This window comes from Balaenoptera ricei, chromosome 11 (assembly GCF_028023285.1).
Source record: "Balaenoptera ricei isolate mBalRic1 chromosome 11, mBalRic1.hap2, whole genome shotgun sequence".
NCBI lineage: Eukaryota > Metazoa > Chordata > Mammalia > Artiodactyla > Balaenopteridae > Balaenoptera > Balaenoptera ricei.
The window spans coordinates 13,992,412-14,011,329 of NC_082649.1; the positions used below are offsets into that span (position 1 = coordinate 13,992,412).

At 40.3% G+C, this 18,918-nt stretch overlaps 1 protein-coding gene across 2 annotated transcripts in view; it reads left to right on the forward strand.

The window, feature by feature from the left end:
* The window catches only part of CAP2 (cyclase associated actin cytoskeleton regulatory protein 2), a 137,163-nt gene that overhangs the window by 74,796 nt on the left and 43,449 nt on the right, over positions 1-18,918 (forward strand). For both annotated transcript variants that reach the window (XM_059937998.1, XM_059937999.1), the window contains exons 5-6: positions 16,449-16,592; positions 16,929-17,014. In XM_059937998.1, coding sequence (XP_059793981.1) covers positions 16,449-16,592; positions 16,929-17,014 — 230 coding nt within the window. The remainder of the gene's footprint in view (positions 1-16,448; positions 16,593-16,928; positions 17,015-18,918) is intronic.

The following is an 18,918-nucleotide window of genomic DNA, read 5'->3' on the forward strand; positions in this document are numbered from 1 at the left end:
TGATATTTCATAAAGTAACTCTATGGGCTGGATAACAGAAGGACCCAGAGCTGACAAAAGATGCCTAAAATAAAAAACTAAGATTGGTAAGACATCACGGTGATCAAATGGGGTCTTGAAACTGCAGCTGATGGCTTTTATTCTGTAATTCTAATCAGCAGCAAGCATATTTTCCTCTATCGTGTGCCAAGGTCAAGAGTATCTGGAATTGAAAGTGAACTATATAGCCTGTGAGTGGCTGAATTCAGGTGAGACAGCTTGGGGGAAAAGCAACGTTTATCCCCTTCTAGTTCCTGTTTTGCCCTCATGGATGCTCCATATTCCGCTCTGATCAGCTGCTAGCATGTGACAGACGGGCTAGACAAGCAGGAGGAACCAAGTAATCCGTCAAGTCTTTCAGCCAGCCAAAAAGTCTACTTAAGCCTTTTTACATTAATTAAAAACTCCCCAGCACCCTGATCCCTTTTTCCTGTTCTGCTCCTTTTTTTCATAGTATGATGTATTTATTATGTGTGTTGTTTGCTCTCTGTTCCCTGCTTGTAAACCCCCACAGGAGAGGTCTTTCTTTTCTCACTGATGTGTTCCATATACCTAGGATTATACCTGGCATATAATAGGTGCTCAATAAACATTTTAACAGATTATAGGAACAAAAAAAAAAGCATGGTGAGGTCAGGGTAAGTGGACACCGAGCCAAAAAAAAAAATTTATGAAGGAAAACAGAAGAGGAGGATGTAAAAGAAAATGTCTGATAATTTTGTTCACTTATGAATAAAAAAATACACATCAAAACAGGATAAAATATTGCCATCTTAGGTAGATAAGTTTATTTCTGCTACCCAGATCACAGATCACATCTGATTTCTCAGAAGGTTCATTTTTATTTATCACCTCAACATTAGTTTGTTCATTCACTCACCTGTTATGTGACAAGCGTTGTATTTGGCATCAAAATGCAAGCTAGGTCACCAACATACAGTCATATAACATGATTGGGTCTACCCCAAATCAACTGTCTTAAACAGTGTGTCTCCATCCATTACCTCAATTAGTTAAAATATGGTACAGATAAAGCCAGGTCCAAAGATTTGATATCTCCGTGGACCAGCTAGTTTCAGGATATAATGAGCAATCAGCCTGGCAAATTAACAAAAATAATTTTACCACCAACCACAGAGTAAACTCATAATCCATGATAGCTGTCTTCACAAATGTTTGCTGCTTGCCAGAGAGGATGACTCAGCACAAACCATCACCAGGAGAGAAACAGCACAGAGCTCACTCCTTGCTGACTGGGGGCCCAAAGCACCATCCTCGTATGTGAGAAACAGCACATTTATCCATTGTGTTGCACTGAATTGAGAATGTGAGAAGATGCTCCCAAGCAAAGGCAAACTGAAGAGTGGAAACCAGAAAAAGACTCAGCGGGGGGGAAAGAGTTAGGACATCAACAGCCACGTTGCAGGCAATATAGTAGTGAATTGTGGCCCCTGGGAAAGGTTGGTTAAGGATAGATTAAACAGTGTGTCTGAATCTGAGCTCCTAGCCTTCCTGCTAAATCCTGTCCCTTCTGCAACGTCTCCTTCTCAAGTGATGGCAACTCCATCCTTCTATTCTCTCAGGTCAAAAACCAAAGAGTCATTCTGGACTCCTCCTTTGCTCGGTAGCCCACCTCCAGTCCATAATCTACTTCTCACAGTCTCCACTGCAGGCACTCTGGTCGCAGCTACCTTCATCTCTCATCCAAGTTATTGCAAAGTCTCAAATATGACCTCCCTGCTTCCACCTTACCCCTTGCCCCCCTGACAATCTAGTCTCAATACTACAGCCAGAGTGATTCTCATAAAAGAAAATCACATCATGTCATTCTTCTGCTCAAAACTCTCTGGTGATTTCCATTTCATTCAGGACAAAAGCCAAAGTCCTCTCAACAGCCTTCATGATCTGTGCCCCTGCTCCCTGCTGCTTCCTCTCCCACCTCATGCCCCACCACTTTCCCCCTCCCTCATCCAGCTCCGCTGGTCTGCTTGCCAGTCCTTGAACACCGGAGACACATTCCAGCCTTAGGACCTTTGCAACAGTTGCTTCCTCTTGCAGTGGTTGTATCTGCCTCCCCCAGATATCCACATGGCTAATGCCTCTTCCAACTGTTTATTCAAATATCACCTTCTCAATGAGACTGACTCTGGCCCTATTTTATTTTATTTTATTTTTTTAAAAAACCTCTTTATTGGAGTATAATTGCTTTACAATGGTGTGTCAGTTTGTGCTGTATAACAAAGTGAATCAGCTATACGTATACATATATCCCCATATCCCCTCCCTCTTGCGTCTCCCTCCCACCCTCCCTATCCCACCCCTCTAGGTGGTCAGAAAGCATCGAGCTGATCTCTGTGTGCTATGCGGCTGCTTCCCACTAGATATCTGTTTTACATTTGGTAGTGTATATATGTCCATGCCACTCTCTCACTTCGTCCCAGCTCACCCTTCCACCTCCCCGTGTCCTCAAGTCCATTCTCTATGTCTGCGTCTTTATTCCTGTCCTGCCCCTAGGTTCTTCAGAACCTTTTTTTTTTCTTTTTAGATTCCATATATATGTGTTAGCATATGGTATTTGTTTTTTTCTTTCTGACTTACTTTACTCTGTATGACAGACTCTGGGTCCATCCACCTCACTACAAATAACTCAATTTTGTTTCTTTTTATGGCTGAGTAATATTCCATTGTATATATGTGCCACATCTTCTTTATCCATTCATCTGTCGATGGACACTTAGGTTGCTTCCATGTCCTGGTTCTTGTAAATAGAGCTGCAATGAACATTGTGGTAACATGACTCTTTTTGAATTATGGTTTTCTCAAGGTATATGCCCAGTGGTGGGATTGCTGGGTCATACGGTAGTTCTATTTTTAGTTTTTTAAGGAACCTCCATACTGTTCTCCATAGTGGCTGTATCAGTTTACATTCCCACCAACAGTGCAAGAGGGTTCCCTTTTCTCCATACCCTCTCCAGCATTTATTGTTTGTAGATTTTTTGATGATGGACGTTCTGACTGGTGTGAGGTGATACCTCATTGTAGTTTTGATTTGCATTTCTCTAATGATTAGTGATGTTGAGCATCCTTTCATGTGTTTGTTGGCAATCTGTTTATCTTCTTTGGAGAAATGCCTATTTAGGTCTTCTGCCCATTTTTGGATTGGGTTGTTTGTTTTTTTGATATTGAGCTGCATGAGCTGCTTGTAAATGTTGGAGATTAATCCTTTGTCAGTTGCTTCATTTGCAAATATTTTCTCCTATTCTGAGGGTTGTCTTTTCATCTTGTTTATGTTTTCCTTTGCTGTGCAAAAGCTTTTAAGTTTCATTAGGTCCCATTTGTTTATTTTTGTTTTTATTTCCATTTCTCTAGGAGGTGGGTCAAAAAGGATCTTGCTGTGATTTATGTCATAGAGTGTTCTGCCTATGTTTTCCTCTAAGAGTTTTAGAGTGTCTGGTCTGGCCCTATTTTAAATTGAAACTCATCCCCCACATATATTTCTGATTCCCTTCACTTGACTTTATTTTTTTTCCCCTATGGCGTTTAACAGCTAACATACCATTTAATTTAGTTATTCATTATGTTTACTGTCTATCTCCTCCTGTGATGATTATATGTCAACTTGCCCGGGCCATGGAATGCCCAGATATTTGGTCAAACGTTATTCTGGGTGTTTCTGTGAGCATGTTTTTGGATGAGATTAACATTTAAATCAGTAGACTGGATAAAGCACCCTCATGTGTGTGGGCCCCATCCGATGGGTTGAAGGCCTGAATAGAACAAAAAAGCTGACCCTCCTCTGAGTAAGGGAGAATTCCTCCTGCCTGACTGCCTTCAAACTGGGACATCAGCTTTTTCCTGCCTTTGGACTCACACTGAACATCAGTTTTCTGGGTCTCAAGCCTGCTGGCTTTCAGATGGGAAAACTTAAACTATCAGGTTTCCCGGGTCTCCAGCTTGCTGACTCACTCTGCAAATCTTGGGGACTTGTCAGCCCCCATAATCACATGAGCCAATTCCTTATAAAACTATATATGTAGTCACATCCTGTTGGTGCTGTTTCTATGGAAAACCCTGACTAATACACTCCCCACCCTACTTGGACAAAAGAGGGTGGGGACATATAGGAGTCCTTATGTTGTTTACTACTGTGAATTGCCTATATTGTTTACTGCTCTACTCTGCCTCTTCTGACCAGCCCTGGCGCATAGATGGCACTCAGTATATATTTGTTGAATAAAGAAACAAGTGGACCAACAGGTAGCAATCTTTAGATATATCTTTAGAGATATGGTGACACAGTCATCTCCATTTTATTAGTCTAGAGCTATAGGCTTTATATCTAATAACTGAGCCAAAGATCAAAGAACGGTCTTCCTGCATGTGCCTCATAGAAAGGAATCCTGGATGTACGTCACGTTTTTTGCTAGCTTCACACATGCTGTTAGCCATGCTTTCCTTTTGGGGTCAATGTGAAAAACCAAGCACAGCAACGTACTGGCACTGATCAGACTTTGAGTGCATGTGATCTATGGCATAAGGAAGCCTTACATCAGGAAAAGCTGTGGGACTCTTCTGGACTTGGAAGTAGTCAAAAATCCCTCTTGGGTAGTCAGGAAGCATCCCATGGCCATGGGGCAGCACAAAGAGAAAAGATAGCTCAAGACTTGAAGACTAAAGGCAAATAAATGTCATTAGCCATCAGTTTGCTCTGCAGAAGGAAAACTGTGATTGAGTGGCATTGTTTCTAAATGGTCTGCCTTTCCAAACACAAGGTTAGATGTGTGCAAGGAGAAAGAGAAAACAGAGAAGATAAGGACAAAGGAGAGGAAAGAGATTCTACCTGCCAGTGGTGATTAGGAGTGGGGGCAGGGCTGGCCATAAAAAGACTGACTGTGAGGCACCAACAGAAGATAGAACCTCAGTGCAGAGGGGGAGGGTTGTGCCAGCCATCCTCTCAGAGATGATTATAGCTCCTGAAAACAGCCGCTCTGCGTGTGTGCGTGCGTGCGTGTGTGTGTGTGTGTGTGTGTTGGAAATGAGAGAGAAGAGACTTCTTTGCCTCCATTAAATGCCCTTGAAAGTGTTTCCATGGTAATGAGCAAGGATAACTGGAGAGGAAGAGGACAAATGAACACACGGTACGCAGCCCAGCAGACCCCTGTGACTCCCTGAAGCCACTTCACAGGCTTATGCTGGCAACCTTTCCCAGAGTCTGTTCCGCAGAAAACCAGTTCCCTGCAAAACTGGGGCAGTGGGGGGGGGGCGGGAGGGGGGTGTGAATAAAAGGTTCTGTGGGTAAAAAAACTTGAGAGACTTCAGGGTAAACAAGGTAAATGGATTTCTTTAGTAACTCCTTTAGTGTTCTGAGGTGGATCATGACTCGCCAAAAGGGAGATGCCATATGCAGAATTCCTTCAAACCCCGTGGACCAGGAAGCACTGTTTGTGTGGAGCTGCTCACCAAGCCAGGGCGGGGCTCTGTTGGATGCACTGTGGGCAGCACGGCTCTTGAGAACAGCAAACAGCAGAATCTGAAAAAGGTTGTGCTGACCTTAAAAGAGAAAGCTCATTTCTGATTAAGGACGATTGGAGCTCTGTATCAGTAGCTTGGTACAATAATGGCAAATCCACCCTGTGGGATGTCTTAAGACTTACAGAGCAGTTGTTGAAATTTTTTGCACCTTCTGAGGTTGAACTGGAAACTGTAGATTTACGTCATCTCAGCAATATTCTGCATAAATGAATCTCGAAGAGAAGATCTGGCCATCCCTCTACCATGGGCCACTTATCTAGGGGAAAGACAATGACCCAGTAAATGCAGCTGACTGCACAGGGATCCTTCAAGTGATGACTTTGGTAGTTTAAACTGAGATTGATCATTACAAAGTGGACAGAACTGGGGAAAACCAATCAACGTGGTGAATGGCATACAGTTAATACTCAAATGTTGGTAGACAAAAATTTATAGCACTTCGGGGAGGGGGAGAGGTAAATTAGGAGTTTGGGATTAGCAGATATAAACTACTATATATAAAATAGGTAAACAACAGGTTCTTGCTCTATAGCACAGGGAACTATATTCAATATCTTGTAATAACGTATAATGGACGAGAATATGAAAAAATAATATATCAATATATGTATAACTGAATCACTGCTGTACACCAGGAACTAATACAACATTGTAAATCAACTGTACTTCGATTTTTAAAAACTTACAGCAGTTTAGTTTTTTTTCTATCTCAGAGAACTAATTTCTGATCACAGTATATTGTTTTAGATTTTATAAAGCTGGTAAATTTGAATGGTTTTGGCAATTCTCTCCAACTTTAGAAATTGTTAGTGAAGTCCCTGTGCGTTTAAGTAAAGCACAGTGAGATCTGCTGTTCAGCTTTAATGTTCAGAATCCCATAAAGTAAAATTATAGGTGATTATAAAATTTATCACTGTCAGAAGCCAGATAGTACTTACCCAGAGAGAGGGAAAGTTGATGTCTTTTCAGCTGGGTCCATAAAATAAGTTGAAACAATGACAAAGTACAAGGTGAGATTCTTCTCAACCGTCCAGTCTATTCTCTTATGCTTACTGCGGATAACCAGGTTAAGTTTTTGATTTTCAACTTAATTTTCCCTTCTGGTTTCTCTCTGCCATGATTTCATATGTCTTTATTTGTCATTGCCCATTATTGACCCACTGCTTCCTTCCCGGATCTCAAATAATCTAGCTAATCCCATGTCCCTGCCATGAACCCAGCATTTTCTAGGAACCCATTTTGTCAAGTCCAGTCATACAGGAGAGAGACACTAGAGCTTTGTATGTGTCCCACGTACGGTCGTTAGCCTACACGTGAATGAATGGAAAAGATGTATTTTCTCTGTTTGGACTATTATCTTCCGGTACTATCAATGAAAGACTCTTCCTATCAGAACAACTATAATGAAAACTATAACTCTCATTCTGAGGAGCAGTTAATGTTAAGTTTGTTCGTTTCTATCGTCTTCTGACCCCTGTGGCTGCAGTAAGATTCAGGAGATGAGATATTGTTAAGGATACAAACTATTTGGGTTACTGTGTAAACATTTAGATTTCCATTGAACTTGACTTTTTATATCACATATCTACCATTCTGAGACAAGTCAAACATTGAGAGCTTAGAGAAAATTGTGGCCCATGTATCACATCAGCAGAACTGTGTTCTTGTTCTGATGAATAAATTGTAGGTTTTAGAGTGAGGGTTTCCCCAGATACTGCGCACAAAAACTAAAACTGATGACAGGTGGGGCTCACACTTGTGAACAGTGGCAAAGACAAAAACAGGAAGTGGGAACTGACAAAGAAGTGTCCATTGTTCATTGGGTCAGTGGCCCCAAAATCCTAAATAAGGCTTTGCATGATTCTGAGAGGTTTAAATATATTGATAAGCAACAGTGTAAATTGTTATCTGCATAGTTTTTAAAAAAACGACTTTGGAGAAGGCTCTTTAGCCTGTGGTTTGATGAATCCTTTGGCAGAAAAGACTACACTAAAAATGCCCAATTTGCAACTGTTCTACCTTTATGAGAAAAATACAACAATTTGACATCAAGCTTCAGTGCTACCCCTGAGGTTCTATGTGAATAGTTCTGTGTCGCAGGCTCCAGACCTCTGCGTTTCCAGCTGTTTTTTTGGCAAATGTCAGTAAAGGGATATCATAGGGATGATCCTGGGCCCCAATGCAATATTCAATTACGTTTCACGTATATGCGTGCTTGTCATTACTTTGTATGCTTTTCTGTTATGTCTGAAATGGATTGTTTTTCAAATATTACTGGGAAGAAATGTGCTGATGAGTATAATGGGTTGTTGATAGATTTGTTTTAAAAATTTAAGTAGGAGTTTATGCATGTTGCAAGCTTCTCTCATAAGTATCAGGACAATACAGTTCATTCTGGAAAGCATTTCATTCCTTTTACTCTTTAAGAATGATTTTTTTTTTTAAGATTTTTTTAAAATTTATTTTTGGCTATGTTGGGTCTTTGTTGCTGAGCGTGGGCTTTCTCTAGCTGTGGTGAGCGGGGGCTACTCTTCGTTGCGGTGTGCAGGCTTCTCATTGCGGTGGCTTCTCTTGTTGCAGAGCACGAGCTCTAGGCACGTGGGCTTCAGTAGTTGTGGCTCGCGGGCTCTAGAGCGCAGGCTCAGTAGTTGTTGCTCACGGGCTTAGTTGCTCCGCGGCATGTGGGATCCTCCCGGACCAGGGATCGAACCCGTGTCCCCTGCATTGGCAGGCGGATTCTTAACCACTGCGCCACCAGGGAAGTCCCAAGAATGATTTTTTTAAATTGAAGTTTAGTTGATTTACGTTATATTATTTTCAGTGTACAATACAGTGATTGGATATTTTTATAGATTATATTACATTTAGTTATTATAAAATACTGGCTATATTCCCTGCACTGTACATTACATGCTTGTATCTTATTTATTTTATACCTAATAGTTTCTACCTCTTAATTCCCTTCCCCATCTTGCTCCTCCTCCTACCTTTCTCCCCTCTGGTAACTAGTTTGTTCTCTGTATCTATGAGTCTGTTTCTGTTTTGTTATATTCATTCATTTTTAAATTTTTTAGATTCCATATATAAGTGAAAACATACAGTATTTGTCTTTCTCTGTCTGAGTTATTTCTTCAAGCATAATACCCTCCAGGTCCATCCATGTTGTTGCAAATGGCAGAATTTAATTCTTTAAGAATGATTTTTAAGGAATAAAAGCAAAAAAAGCCTTTGGGATTCTTGAGTGTATTTTTGTTTTGTTTGTTTGGCCGCACTGTGCTGCATGCGGGATGTTAGTGCCCTGACCAAGGATCAAACCTGTGACCCCTGCATTGGGAACGTGGGGTCTTAACCACTTGACTGCCCGGGAAGTCCCTTGAGTGTACTTTTAAGAGAGTTTAACAATCATAAAATAAGACATATATGCAGAATGTAAAGCCTTAAGAACATATAAAAATATTTTCCAAGGGATTTGTCATAATGCAATATAACGGCAGCTACCATAGCATCACGTACATTCATGGAGCTCAGTTAGTTTTACTTATTTAGATTGATTTCTGTGACAGTTTTGCAAATGTTTTAAATTTTCAAGTTGTCTTAAATGTACAAATGTTTCTGAAAGTATTATCGTGAGGATATTCTGAAACCTCCAAAATGTTTCTGGGCAGTGGAAAATTTTTATATTAGAGGAACAATGAAGGGAAATTAGTCTAGAGAAATATCTACAATTGCACCGAAGCAAGTAAATGCAAATTAGCATTTCTGATTAAAAAAATTTGCTTTTGACTTAAAATGATGAAAACAATTGCTTCATTTAGAATGTGAGAATGTGCCCAAATGATATATTTATAGAAGCAAACACTGTTCCTGATTTGGATAACCTTTGCCTGAAAAAATGTTAACTGTTCTTCTTCATCTGAATAATTTATTCAGATAATTTCTGAACATGTTTTCCTGAAGCTACTTCCCTAATGCTGAGAAAGAGTCTTAATATTTTTTGATACCTATAAATTTAATAGCACCTATATGAAATTTTTTCTACCATTGAAGGTACAAAACTGGTTAGTATGTTTTAAAACTTTTCCCTTCATTACAAAAGAAATGCATATACATATTAGAAAATTTAAAATATATGGATAAGGCAATACAATAAAAACTTTGATGAGTATCTTTCCATATGTTTTCTGTGCTATATACTCATATGCACTCACATGGAATCAACTGGTAAAACTTTATACAAAAACAACTAAGCCAAAGTAATAGTGGTTGATATTTGATAGTATGGTTGGCTAAGATGTACTGCTTGATATAAGCTTTCTTAGAATTTTTTAATGAAGGTGGGAGTCAAATATTAAAAAGTCCAATTTTTACTTTAATGCTGTTAAGTTTGCCTGAGTTGTAACAGTAATGTTTTTGTAGTATTTGTATTTAAAACATCCTTTCTAAAAATGATAGAGTTTCAGAGAACTTGCCAATATACTGATGTTTTTATTTGTTTTTGTGCTTGCTTGTTTTAACTGAACTGCTTAAATTCAACTCTTACGATTATTCCTTATGGTCTTAACAACCATTATTTTTAAAGTAATTATTATTTTTGAGGATATCTCTGATAATTACATCTACAAGAAAAAAATCACCATTTAGCAGTGTTTTTCTCCATGTGGTGGAATTAAGGACATTTATTGTTTACTTATGTTTTTCCATCTTTATTTTCCAATGTTTCACAAAGAGCATATAATCAGAAAAAGAAATTATTTTAAAAGAAATAATAACAGATTGATCCATTTTCTACCTGATGTAGAAACTACACAAGAACCATGGATTTCAGAAATAACAAGCTTAATTCAGTTTACTCAATGACACATCTTTGAGGTCAGACTCCCAGAATTTGTTCCATCCCTTACAAAACAGCATGAGTGGGAATTTGGTTTTCCTTTTTGGGTAAAGTTTCTACAGAGCTTGCTGATAAACTGAGATGAAGCTGATAATGGGTCTCAACTCTTCAACTTTAAAGCAGAAAGTAGGGTCATAAAGACATGGAGTCCTGAAATACTCTCCAAAGTACAGTCCCATCAAGCTAAGATAGTGCTTGGAAACACTTGCTGAAACTTGCAGTTTGCACATGCATCTTCTCCAGTTTGGCCATTTTGACCTTCTGTTAAAGCCACAGAAACCTGGGGAAGGGCCAGGGAGATTTTTCAGCTAACCTTCACATGAGTCTTGAAAAATGATTTTCTTTCAGGGAAAAGTCTCTCAGAATAAAAGAAACCTGAGTGATAAGTTAAAAAAAAAAATCTGGGTGAGACCTAAAATAGGCCGATTTAAAGTCATTCCAAAGCACACTAGCTTTTAGCTGTGTCTGAAAAGCCACCACCAATGCATACCATTGAAAAAAACCCAGGATGCCTCTGAAATTTATCTCCCATCAGTGGAAAGCCCTTTTGTAGCGTTAATTGACATCAGTGCAATTCAACCTGTATTTATTGAGTATGCTTAATACATACTTAATACTTAAACAGGTGGAAGTTCCTCTAACAGCCCCCCACCGCCCCGCAATTCGCTTTTCCTCTGATATCCCACACGGTCAGCCTTGATGGAAATCACACCATAACTCGAATGTTCTCTCTGTGTTTTTGATTGCAGCTGTGAAAGTTCAGGATGAGCTGGAGAATGTAAGCCTCCTTTAAAGTACACGAGAAATCTATTGGCACAGAATGAAAGCTGTACTGCTTATTAGAGTTGTGCACATAGCCGTTGTGCTTAGTCCTCTCAGCATTACTTTTTTTTTTTTTTTTTTAATGAGGACAATTCTTCACGCAATTGCCAAACTAAGGCAGAAGGAAACTTTCTCAATCTTTTTGGTGCTTTCATCAGATAACCAATATAAAATATCTTCCAGAATACTCTGTCTCCTCAGACTTCAGAGTTTGTTCTTGGGAAGTTAGAGATAAACAAAGATGGCCTTAATAAATCTATCTAACATGGTAAATATACAGTTTCTGGTTCTTTTTCCCCTTGGGGCAATAGGCCAGATATCACTAACAATTCAGATATTCTGGCCTTTCTCAAAAATGTCATTACATCAAGAATATCATGGCTTAAAAAGAAATGAAACTGAGTTATTTGTAGTGAGGTGGATGGACCTAGAGTCTCTCATACAGAATGAAGTAAGTCAGAAAGAGAAGAACAAATACCATATGCTAACCATATATATGGAATCTAAAAAAAAATGGTTCTGATAAACCTAGGGGCAGGACAGGAATAAAGATGCAGATGTAGAGAATGGACTTGAAGACATGGAGAGGGGGGAAGGGGAAGCTGGGACAAAGTGAGAGAGTAGCATGGACACATATACACTACCAAATGTAAAATAGATAGCCAGTGGGAAGCGGCCACATAGCACAGGGAGATCAGCTCGGTGCTTTGTGACCACCTAGAGGGGTGGGATAGGGAGGGTGGGAGGGAGGTGCAAGAGGGAGGGGATATGGGGATACATGTATACCTATAGCTGACTCTGTTATACAGCAGAAACTGACACACCACTGTAAAGCAATTATACTCCAATAAAGATGTAAAAAAAAAAAAGAATATCATGGCTGAGCAAATCAGTGGAGAAAACTAGGATGCTCTTTACTAGTGTTGCCATAATTAAAAATCAGCTGCCTTCTGGGAAAACCTATATAACGCACCTTTGATTGGGTGTTGAATTTGGACTAAAAAGAATCCCTTGAAGAGGGAAATGTTTCCCTTCTAAAGAGTGAAATTCCAGGGAGGGCATTTAAACCTGACTTTAGCAGTCATTCACCAAGAAACATGGAAGAGCTGTGTTTGGGACAGGGACTGTTTAGAGGGGTTTTGTTTCTTTGTTGAGAGTTTGGGGGTGTTTGTTTGCTTTTCCTGTACTGTCATTACACCCTTATATTAGTTTGCTAATGTTGCCAGAACAAAGTACCACAGGCTGGGTGGCTTAAACAACAGAAATGTATATCCTCACAATTCTGGAGATTGGTAGTCCGAGATCAAGGTGTCAGTAGGGTTGGTTGCTTCTGAAGCCTCTCTCCTTGGCTTGTAGACGGCTGTCTTCACCCTGTGTCCTCACACGGTCTTCCCTTGTGAGTGTGTGCGTCCTCATCTCTTCTTATAAGGACACCTGTCATATTGGTTTAGGGTCCACCCTCATGACGTCATTTTAACTGAAGCACCTCTTTAAAGACCCTGCCTCCAAATACACTCACATTCTGAGGTCCTGGGGGTTAGGGCTTCAATATTTGAATTTGGGAAGGACACATTCAGCCTATAACAACCCTGATTCAGGGTCTTCCTGTCACACCTATGAGACCTTTCCTTTGTAATGGCCAGAAGGGAAAGTGAGAAGGTGGGAAGGTATTCATGAATTTTGCACAAGACCTGGCTAACTTCTGCAGCAACCTTTTTTTGTTTTTCACCGCCTTCAGTATGGAAGAATTTTAAAAGTCCACTAACTTTGAAGGCATTATGCTAAGTGAAATAAGTCAGAGAAAGACAAATACTGTATGATCTCACTTATATATGGAATCTAGACAGACAAACAAACAAAAACCCACCAAACTCAGAAAAAGAGAGATTTGTGGTTACCAGAACTGGGGGCTGGGGGGAAGGGGGAGTCAGAGGAAGCTGGTCATAAGGTATAAACTTTCAGTTACAGATAAGTACTAGGGATGTACTGTACAGCGTAACGACTATAGCTAACACTGCTATATGATGCAGGAAGGTTGTTAAAAGAGTAGATCCTAAGAGTTCTCATCACAGGGGGAAACTCTTTTTCCTTTTCTTTTTATTGTATCTATATCAGATGATGGATATTAATTAACTAAACCTATTGTAGTAATCATTTCACAGGATATGTAAATCAAACCATCATGCTGGTTTGATTTGCATATATTTACACCTTAAACTTATACAGTGATGTATGTCAATTATTTCTCAATAAAACAGGAAAAAAAAGTCCACTGAGAACTTTAAGAACACTTTGCTTTCTTTCCCTGTATTTCTTTTTGTTTCTCCCAAACAAAAACATGCCTTCTCCATCTGCAGATCTCAATTAGAAAATGTTTTTCCTGATTTTGCATGTCAGTGATAGGAAAGAGCTGGTCAGTGAATCTCGTCAATCAGAGATTTTTAAACTGGCAGATATCTTTGAGATCTACTATTTGTCGAGCACTCACAATGTACCTGACTCCTTACCAAGCACAGACATGTTCTCTCATTTACTCCTTCTAACAGCCATGTGAAGTGAGTGCCATTATCAACGGTATTTTGGAGATGTGATCATGGAATCATAGACAAGTTTGGCCATTTGTTTAAAGTTCTAGAGCTTAGTACACTGACTTGCAAGAACTTGAATCCAAGCAGTCTCATCCAGACCTGAGCCTTTACTCTCCCTTGCTGGGGAACTAAGATCCCACATGCCGCACAGTGTGGCCAAAAAAAAAAAAAAAATACCCAACCTTATACATGTAAATGCCCTCTGATATTTTCTATTCTATTTCAGTTACTTTTTTAAAATACTGATTGTGACCCACTTAGCTGAGTCTGTCAAAAACCTGAACTAGATGACCTAATTTAGACTCCCGTAACCCTAAAATCCTGTTAGCCTGCGTGGATGTTTATTTGGAGCCTCTCTTATCTTAAATACACAGACTGTTTGTTTGAGGCAAATGAATATTACGGATTACAGAGAACATCTTTTTTACCCCCAGTCTGAGCTAACTGAATAATAGTCATAATAATAATCACTTCCGTTTATTGTGTCCATCCCATGTGCCAGAGGTTTAAGACGTCACCTCTCCTGTAGCCTGTAAGCTTGTAGGTATTATTGTCTCTGATTTACAGATGAGGAGACCAAGGCTTTGGTTAAGTAGTTTGCTCAAGGCCTCATAAAGTGTCAGAGCAAAGATTTGAACCAAGGTCATTATAATTCCAAAGCCTTTATACATTTATTTTAGGGGAGGGCATATACAGGGTCAAGAAGGAGAAGTGAGGGCTGGAAGCTACTGCAGCTGAACATTATTTCTTCCCTAATGGTTTGCTGTCCCTGGCAGAAACAACTGTCCTAAAGGATGATAAACTACCATTGTAGCAGTGATTAAAATCTGCACCTGGGAGCTTTTCCAGTTCCCCCCGAAACCCAGGCCACTCCCAGACCAGTTAAATCAAAGTCTCTGGGGGTGGGGCCCAGGCCTGGTTTGTTTGTGTTTTTTGTGGGTTTTTTAAAAAATTTATTTATTGCTGCGTTGGGTCTTCGTTGCTGCACTCGGGCTTTCTTTAAGTGCGTCGAGCGAGGGCTACTCTTTGTTGCGGTTTGTGGGCCTCTCATTGCGGTGGCTTCTCTTGTTGCAGAACATGGGCTCTAGGCGCGCGGGCTCTAGAGCGCAGGCTCAGTAGTTGTGGCGCGCAGGCTTAGCTGCTCTGCGGCATGTGGGATCTTCCCAGACCAGGGCTCGAGCCCGTGTCCCCTGCATTGGCAGGTGGATTCTTAACCACTGTACCACCAGGGAAGCCCCCCAGGCCTGTTTTTGAAAGCTCCCAGGTGATTTCAATGTGTAGCCCAAGTTGAGAACCTTGAAGTTCAGTTAAGAACCTCTGAAGTCTTGGTTAAAGAAATTAAGGAGCTTTAAGGGGCTTTTCTATTTTCAAAGACTATGTAAAATACTGCCAAAACCTCTTCAACTGCTTTTACAAAGCTGAAGTACAAACTGTTGCTATTTCTTTGGAGGAAAAATAAAAAATCAGATAACCTTGTATCTGCTCTTCCAAACCAAAGAAAGTCAAGAATGCTATGGGGAGATGCTACAAGCACCAATCTCTGTGGTACTTCATAACTCAGCTCACATAATTTTAGAAGTGTTTTTATGTGACTAGAAAAGTCAGTTGTTGAATCAATTAATCAGAAGTGAGAGGGGTGGGACTTCCCTGGTGGCACCGTGGTTAAGAATCTGCCTGCCAACGCAGGGGACATGGGTTCAAGCCCTGGTCCGGGAAGATCCCACATGCCACAGAGCAACTAAGACCGTACTCCAGAACTACTGAGCCTGTGCTCCTGAGCCCGTGTGCCACAGCTACTGAAACCCATACACCTAGAGCCCGTGCTCTGCAACAAGAAAAGCCACCACAATGAGAAGCCCACGCACCGCAACAAAGAGTAGCCCCCGCTCGCCGCAACTAGAGAAAGCCCGCACACAGCAACTAAGACCCAATGCAGCCAAAAATAAATAAATACATAAATAAATAAATAAAAATTAAAAAAAAAAAGAAGTGAGAGGGGTGAGTAGCCATCAGCCAAGCTGTCTGAGGACGATGCTGAAAACCAAACCAGACTAAGGTAACTATAAATATTGTAAGCCATTACATTTTCTTACAAAGAGCCTCAGTGAAAGATTTCCACTTTTTCACATGGATTAGTAATTAAGGTAAAAACCAAGGACCCTTCCTCACATCACTTTCCCACAGGAATAGGAAGATATCCTTTTACTAACTTCTACCTATCCCGATTTTAGACATGTGTTATTCTAGGCTGTGATCTATGCATTCCATTAGAAAATATAACTTGATCTACACTCAGTTTCAGTGTGTTCCATGCAGCGGTCTCCAAAACGGGGACTGTATCGTACTGCTGGATTTTTTTCCATGTCTCAGGAGACAGCATTAATAATGTAAGAAATCTGCGCAATTTTCATACTTCAGAAAATGAAAATACAGTATGACCATAAGAAAAATGTCTGCTGGATTCTGAAAGCCCCTGACAAATGACAAGTGCTGAGTAGTCCTGCTTAGGCCAGCCTGGGTGGAGGTGCTGTGCTTCCGTTCTGTCCTCAGTAACAGTGCTCAATGTTTGCTTCCAGAACGATGTGGCTGCACTTCTGAAACCAATATCGGAAAAGATTCAGGAGATCCAAACTTTCAGAGAGAGAAACCGGGGGAGTAAAATGTTTAATCATCTCTCGGCCGTCAGCGAAAGCATCCCTGCCCTTGGGTGGATAGCTGTGGTGAGTCTGGCTGGAATGGTGCCCCTGCACCTTGTCAGGTTTGTGGAGTGTTTGGGAGAACTCATGGCTGCCTTCAGGCTCCTTCATCCTCCGCCTGTTACACGAAAGGAAGATTCCTTTCAGGCTGAATACATCAGCTCTTTCTTACCCTTTTGAAGTTCAGGGCTTTGTGTTCTGAGATGTGGAAAGTGCTTCACTGATTTTACGGAGCAAGATTTGCCTCCAGCTTTCAAGTCAGCATCTGCATTGCTTCTCTTCCTCTTTAAGGCATTTTCTTTCTTATCCTATTTTTTTTTTTTTTCTTTCTATGCTTGGGTGATGGTCCTGTTCTCTCAGTCCCCCAAACCCGGTCCTTATGTCAAGGAGATGAATGATGCTGCCACCTTTTACACTAACAGGGTCTTAAAGGACTACAAACACAGGTACGTACCTTCTTTTATTGACCAAATTTTCAATTGATTGTTTGTTAGACATTTGTCCCCAAGCTTAATGTAGTTCATTACTGATTCCTTTCAAAGTCTAGTTTACTACAAACATTAAGGAAAAATCCCATCTTTGCAGGTAAAGCAAAGTGGAAAGTGAAATCAATGATCCAGATAATATGTGTGTTTTAGAAGGTCTGCCTCAGTTCTCTGGTAATGAATAAACTCTCCCCACGTGAATGCATGTCACTCTGTTATGTATCCCCACAATAATGAGAGAGATCTGTGATGGTTTGTGATGGACCAGCCCTAAATGGACAAACCTTTTACGTTGATCAAAATAGAATTGGTGAGAGTTCCCTGGTGGCACAGTGGTTAGGAGTCCATCTGCCAGTACAGGGGATGTGGGTTCAATCCCTGGTCTGGGAAGATCCCACATACCACGGAGCAACTAAGCCCGTGCATCACAACTACTGAAGCCTGTGTGCCCTAGAGCCCGTGCTCTGCAACAAGAGAAGCCACTGTAATGAGAAGCCCGTGCACAGCAAAGAAGAGTAGCCCCTGCTTGCCGCAACTAGAGAAAGCCCACGCGCGGCAATGAAGACCCAACGCAGCCAAAAATAAATAAAATTTAAAAAAAAAATAGAATTGGTGGGTGAGGAGAGAGAATAAACGGCTTAGGAAATGAAGTATAAATGAGGAACAGAGATGAGATGAGACAATGAACCAGGCCAATGAGAGGGAAACCAGAGATTGCATTAAGATGAAATACAGTTGGGTGGACAGAGAGACATCTGTAAGAACAGCCGCCATTCAAAGTGCTGCTGAAAGTACAGATGAGACTGAACCAACGGGTTTTGCCTGGAGAGCCAGCTTAAAAGGACATTGCATTCTCCAGCACAAATAATAGATCCTAGAGAGCCACAAACTGGGGCTAGAATTGGAAATGGGACTAAATGGGGAGAGGCCAGAGCTGAATAGACAGGAAGATATCTCTGAACTGCTGAAGGAGTGTCATGAGATCCCTCACCTCTGATGATGTCATGGCCTGCCTTGTCAACAGCTGGCAAGATGTGATGTGGCTGATGCTTCATCATGCAGAAAAGGAATGAGGTGAAAATAAGAGCAACAAAGTTCCACCCCCTGGGCACTGAGCTCAGAGTGAATCCCTCTCTGAGCCCTTAGGTGACGGGAGTAGAAATGATCATCAGTCAGCAAATGCAGGGGTTCCTGCATTTCACTCACAGACCCAGACTGTCCCAGATGAAAGGGAACTTGAGGACGTGAATAGTCTGGATAATTGCTTCAATTCACTTCTTTCTATTACTAACATAGATCTAAAAATATGAGCCGGAAGAACAGGTTTTAAGTAGGAAAAGAAGAAAACAACATTATAAGACAAATTTTGTATGGAATATAGAAAAATTGCACAGAATGTGTAAATAAATACCTCCTGTAGTTCCAGGTCATTGACCAATATGACATATTCAAAACTTGCATAACTATTTCTTTTTTAGGTTATTTTTGGTTTTAATAAACATTGAGTAGATACAGAAGAATATTTATAAATATATGTAAGATATAAAAATTACAATATAAAAAATACCCATACATCCACCAATCAGTTTAAGAAATATGTACCAATACTTTCTTTTTTTACTAAAAAATAGCAGTCACACTCAGCAATCCTACTGCTTGGTGTATTTCCAAAAGAAATGAAAACATGTCCACACAAAAGCTTGTACATGAATGTTCATAGCAGCATTATTTATAGTAGCCAAAATGTGCTACTGATGAATAGACAAACTGTATATCCATACAATGGTATATTATTCAGCCATTTTTTTAAAAATGAAATATACAAGTAGCCATATGGATGAGCCTTGAAAACATTATGCTGAGTG